The 5,532-nt window shown below is 49.0% G+C and overlaps 1 protein-coding gene across 1 annotated transcript; it reads right to left on the minus strand.

The window, feature by feature from the left end:
* Positions 1-2,497: 2,497 nt before the first annotated feature.
* On the minus strand, positions 2,498-5,331 carry LOC112888613 (pentatricopeptide repeat-containing protein At4g21065-like). Its single transcript, XM_025954877.1, has one exon. The coding sequence runs from the start codon at positions 5,288-5,290 to the stop codon at positions 3,365-3,367; it is 1,926 nt and encodes a 641-aa protein (XP_025810662.1). The 5' UTR covers positions 5,291-5,331; the 3' UTR covers positions 2,498-3,364.
* Positions 5,332-5,532: the final 201 nt, after the last annotated feature.

Consider the following 5,532-nt stretch of genomic DNA (forward strand, 5'->3'; position numbering starts at 1 on the left):
TAAGAGCTCTCTTAGCACTTGAGAAAGACACTAGAACATCCTTAAGCTCTCATTCACTCATCTCTCACTCACCATTGCTTAGTGATCGCATTCTTGTGAGTTGAAGAGTATTTAGTGCATTGCATCAAAGAGGTTGATCATTGAGGCACTAGTGGGATTCCAAGCAAGCGTTGTTGGCTTGTTACTCTTGGAGGTTGCCACCTCCTAGATGGCTTGGAGATCGTGTGTGCCACCGAGCACTTAAAAGGAGTTTGTGAAGGTGTCGTGGCCAAGTTTGTGAGAGGTTGAGCTCGCCTCGCCGGAGCGGTGAAGAGCATCTTAGTGGAACCGAGGTTTGGAGAGGTTCTTTGATCGATTGGCTCAAAGACTAAGTGAAGACTTGGTAGAGGAGCAATCGAGTTCATTGAATCCACCTCAACGTGGATTAGGGGTGACCAGCAAGTCATCGACACCACGGGATAAATTTTTGCGTCTTGAGTATTGTTTCTTACCTTGCAATTCTTTACCGCATCTACTCTTGTGCAAGTTTACATTCCTAGATTCTAGATTTGCTTGATCAGCCTAGGTTGCAAACCCAACTTAGCTCAACTTAGGCTAGAAATTTAATTCTTTTGTTGTACTAATTAAATTTCCCTAAGTGCTTTGTTTTTTAGTTAAAACCATCTATTCACCCGCCTCTAGCCGGTGTCCTTGATCCTACAGCGAGTGAAAACCCAACCCATCTTGGGCAGATGTCGGCGGTGCATTTGGCGACGTGACTTTCTTGAAGGCGACGCCAGGCTAATCTGGATGGCGGCAACAACCATCGACAGGGTGTGCTACCTCTTCTCTTCCTTTCTTCCTCCAATAAATAAAATAAAATGTTGCTTGTGTTGGTGCGACTCGCGTCGAGGACCCAATCCGACCGGGCAGGGTGTGCAAAGGCTCTGGTGGACGACCCAATCCGACCGGGCAGAGTGAGTTGAGGTCCGGGTCAATATCCCAATCCAACCTAGGCAGCGGGGATGAGCCGTGTCTCTGGAGGCTTTCTGTTCGCGTAGGTGGTGCAGTGGAGATTCCAGTGGCAGCACAACGAAGGTGAGATTTTGGAGTGGCTCGGTGGTACTATATCACCCTTGACATCGAAGCAAGCCCGGATCCTTGGAGAGTCCAGCGGTGGGAGTGGCGAGACCCCCGTGCACTTTAAGGTGGTGTCCGAGGAGTGGTGTGCGGCGGTGGATATGGCGAGGCACCCACATGTTTGAGTTGAGGTCTGGGTCGATGTCCCAATCCGACCTGGATGAAGAGTTGTCTCGGAGTTCCAGGATCCAGCACGGTGTTTCGGATGTTTGGTGTGCATGGTGCGGCAACGACACTTCGGCGAGGGGTCCGGCATGGCGGTGGCTCTTTCGGTATGGTGCAGTGGGCTCCTCTGCTGACTTATGCCAACGTAAGACTGGAGTTGGGAGATTGGCAATCGTGTGTGCATGATCTGAAGATGACAGCGGCATGATGGAGGAGTCGTGGTGGCTGCTTGGCTTGCAGTGGACTGCAGCAGCAGTTCTGCATGGCAGCGGCTGCTTGGCATGGAACATCGTTGGGGACGACGGTGCTCGCGAGGTGGGCTGTTTGTCGGCTTCTTCTTCGTAGTGGTGGCACGGCGTGGTGGTTTGTTTTGTACGGAGCCGACTTGAGTTGCGCAATCGTATTGATGTCCCAATCCAACCAGTTGTTGTTTGAATCAAACTCGAGAGCAGTTATGCGGTCATGCTGCCCGGTGGTGGTGTCGTTGTTGTTTGTTGTGGTACCCAGTCTGAACGTTGTTTCTTATTTTTAATATAATCAGCAGCTCTCCTCTCTCCTAACTGGTTCGTTTCAAAAAAAAAAATTGAACCACGGGGATAGCAGACAGAACCAATGAGCAGTCTCAGTTCCAATATCTTGTACCACTATTCTGGGAACTAGGTCCGCTCTCCGACGCCGTCAGCAGCCAGCCACGTCCACTCCATCAACATAGCAAGCAGCTCTTCATCAGTGTCGTAATACATAACAACCAGTCATATTCAGTCAGATCACATATGTGATTGGTAACTGTGAATCTCAGAATATGGAGAGTTTAAATCATTATGTTGCACAAAAATGATAAATAGAGCAAACAGAAAGAACCAGACCCACAGATTGACTGAATAAAATGGAAAGCGGAAATGAAACTCTTCACAGCATCACTGGGACAAACAATATGACATAACAAAAATGTAAATGAAGGCACTTTGGTAACAAAGGGTGTCAAGGAAAATATTTTTTTTCATGACTTCTAAAGATCCAGCTAGAAATTGAAGGGAATAAGATAGAGGCAACTCTAGACAAAACTCAGAACAAGTTAACTTGGCGGTGGTACTATCCAAAGTTCCCAGTAAGTGGCATCTCATCTCTCTAAACTGGCCCCCTTTTGGTGACTTTGCCTATATTAGAAGATATTTACAAGAAATATAAAAATACCAGCAACGAAATGGGTTGCTCAACCTTGTAAAAATGTGGGGTGCATTCATGAAAAAATACATTGTCTGGCAGCTTTCTTTTTAATGAAAAAGGTGGGAGCTCTGCTATTCAATTAAGAGGAAAGATGTATCAGCTTAAAGTACAAATGACGGGACACCGCGGGCAACCACAAAGGGGAGATTACATAGCGAGAGTATCCCCTAGCGGAATCAAATGGCTCAATTGACTCGCTCACAACGCAAAAGCCCTTCTTCTCTGATCGATGTCCTTCTTTGTGAGCGGTGACCTGAAGAGTTGTCAGGCTAGCATTCTGGAAAATGCACCAACTGCGTTCTTTCCAAATATTCCTCATGATATATATGGCCGATCCATTAAAAGTGCGGCACTGTTCTTTACGGATTTCTGGCTGAACTGCTTCCCACCACTCAGCTAAATTTTCAAAGGTGCTAGACTGGAAGGCATGACTGAGGGAGTGTCCCAAGAGAGGACTTAACGGCATACCTGCTTGGCCAACAGGCAATACATGCAGAGGCGTGTGCTAGTCTGGCGGTATGAGCTTCAGCTCTCATTATATGTATGTAAGATGAGACTTAAAGTTCCATAGGAAAAGGAATGTAAATTGGCTAATGCATAAAGCTATTTCCAAGCCATCTAATGAGCAGCACTATAGTAGAATGTTTACAAACCCACCATGCATCCCACACAATACATTGCTTGAATGGATAATGAAAATTATACCTTATTGTTCTCGAGAATATTAAAGTTGGCTCACCAGTCTTGTTTCAAATAGGTTTATCCTCTTCTGAGATTTTTACCTTGTGCCATGGAAGATAGATAGTCAGATGTGACTCCTGTTAGTGTTCAACAAGCCTCTTGCTTGTGTAAGTTACCAATGGTCTTTGCAGGAGCATTCACCATTTACAAAGTGATGGTAGCGGTTAACATCTCTTATGATAATTTCACGCTGCACAATTTGTGAAATCAACTTGATGACAACATGACAGTCCTCACAAACTCGAAGATTTTTTGTCACAAGCAGCTTTGTCCCAGGGGGTGTGCTAATGAGTCCAAATGCAATAGCCAACCTCTCGCTGTGGCCCCTTACCATGTTCCGCTTTTCATCATCTTCCACATTATGGAAAACTGGTGCGGTGTCAGGCACATAGCCAGCTTGACTTATGAGACCTTCCAATCTCTCCAACTCTTCATATATTTCATCTGATCTAGGATGAGAAGCATCACCAACAAGAAACCCGTGAGATTTTCCTTTCAATTCGATCCAGCTACAAGCAATTATCTTCTTCAAGCCTCTACCAGTCATCAGCTTCCTCATCCTTGCAGCTTGTTCCCATTCCCCAGACTGCGCATATATATTTGATAAAAGCACATAATTACCAGCATCTTCAGGCTCCAGTTCAATCAATTTCTGCAGGGCTAATTCAGCTAGCTCAACATTTTTGTGGATCTTACAACCATTTAGCAGTGCACCCCATATCCCTGAATCTGGTTCCACCAACATCCCATTGATGAGATCGAGAGCTTCTTTGAATTTACCAGAGTGACCAAGGACATCTACAAGGCAAGTGTAATGCTGCACTGTCGGCTTGATGGAATACACATTCACCATCAGATCGAAGAATTCTTTCGCTTCATTTACCATCCCTCCATGGTTACAAGCGGATAGAACCCCAACAAAAGTGATATTGTCAGGCATCACTTGACCTACACTCCTCATCTTGCTAAATAGTGCAAGTGCTTCATCAGCATGGCCGTGCATCCCGTATCCACAGATCATGGAATTCCAGGAAATAAGATCTCTGTGCACAAGCTGCTCAAAGACAACACGTGCCACCCTGACCAAACCGCTCTTGGCATACATGTCCAGAAGGGAAGTCTTCAGCTTGTCCTGTAACCCGAACGCTCTCCTCCAACCGTACCCATGCAGCTCCCTCCCTCTGGGCAGGGCTGCCGCATCAGCTGCAGCAGATATCGCGCTGACCAGAGTAGCAATTGTTGGCCCAACGCCTTCTGCTGCCATATCACGGCAAAGAGCAAGCGCCTCCGCCGGTCGCCCGTTCTGCCCACATGCCGCGATCATTGAGTTCCACAGCACGGCGTCCCTCACCGTGGTCCCGTCGAACACAGCGCGAGCCTCGTCCACGCACCCGCACTTAGCGTACATGTCGATGATCCCTGCGCGCACGAACACATCTGCGGCCCACTGTGTGTGCGCCACGCGCTCGTGCACCTCCCGCCCGGCGCCCAGGTCCAGAAGCGTGGCGCACGCCTTGAGCACCGGCGGGTACGTGAAGTTATCCGGCTCCACGCCGCCATGGGCCAGCATCGCGCGGTACATCTCGATGGCCGCCTCGTGGGGCCCGTCCCGCGCGTAGGAACGGATGAGGACGTTCCACAGGAAGACGTTCCGCTGCTGGTGCATTCCGTCGAACAGGCGCCGCGCGTGGGACACATGGCCGCAGGAGGCGTAGAGGTCGACAAGCCTGGTGGCGAGGGCGGTGTCTAGGCCGAGGCCGGAGACCAGGAGTCTGGCGTGGAGCTGCCGGCCGGGCCGGACGGCTCTGGAGAGGACGCAGGATCGGAGGGTGGTGGCGTAGTGGTTGTGCGAAGGAGATGGACACGGGGAAAGGAAGGAGGGGCTTTGGGCTGGAGGTGGAAGTGGAAGTGGAGAGGGTGCGCTAATGGGTGCCAGTCGGAGAGGGGTGGTCGTGTGGTAGGAAGAGGCGGGGAGGAGGCGGTGGAGGTGAGCGGGAGACGGCGAGGTTGTTGATTTTGAGAGGACGGAGGGCAGCATCGTCCGGCTGCGCCGGCGGCAGGCGATGGTTGCTTGCTCGACAGAGTACCTACTCTGCAGTCCACTCACTTGCTCCCTCTTCGTTCTTCAATAACCACCGCGCATTGATTTAAATGTTCTAAGAAAACTCATTGATTTTAATTTGGTCGATATTTGATTAAATTTGTAAGAAATTTATCTGAATCGTTTTTACAAACAAACACCCCTCCTTAATTGTGCCGCATTGGTAAAGCTAAAACCTA

Source organism: Panicum hallii, chromosome 4 (genome assembly GCF_002211085.1).
Source record: "Panicum hallii strain FIL2 chromosome 4, PHallii_v3.1, whole genome shotgun sequence".
Lineage (NCBI taxonomy): Eukaryota > Viridiplantae > Streptophyta > Magnoliopsida > Poales > Poaceae > Panicum > Panicum hallii.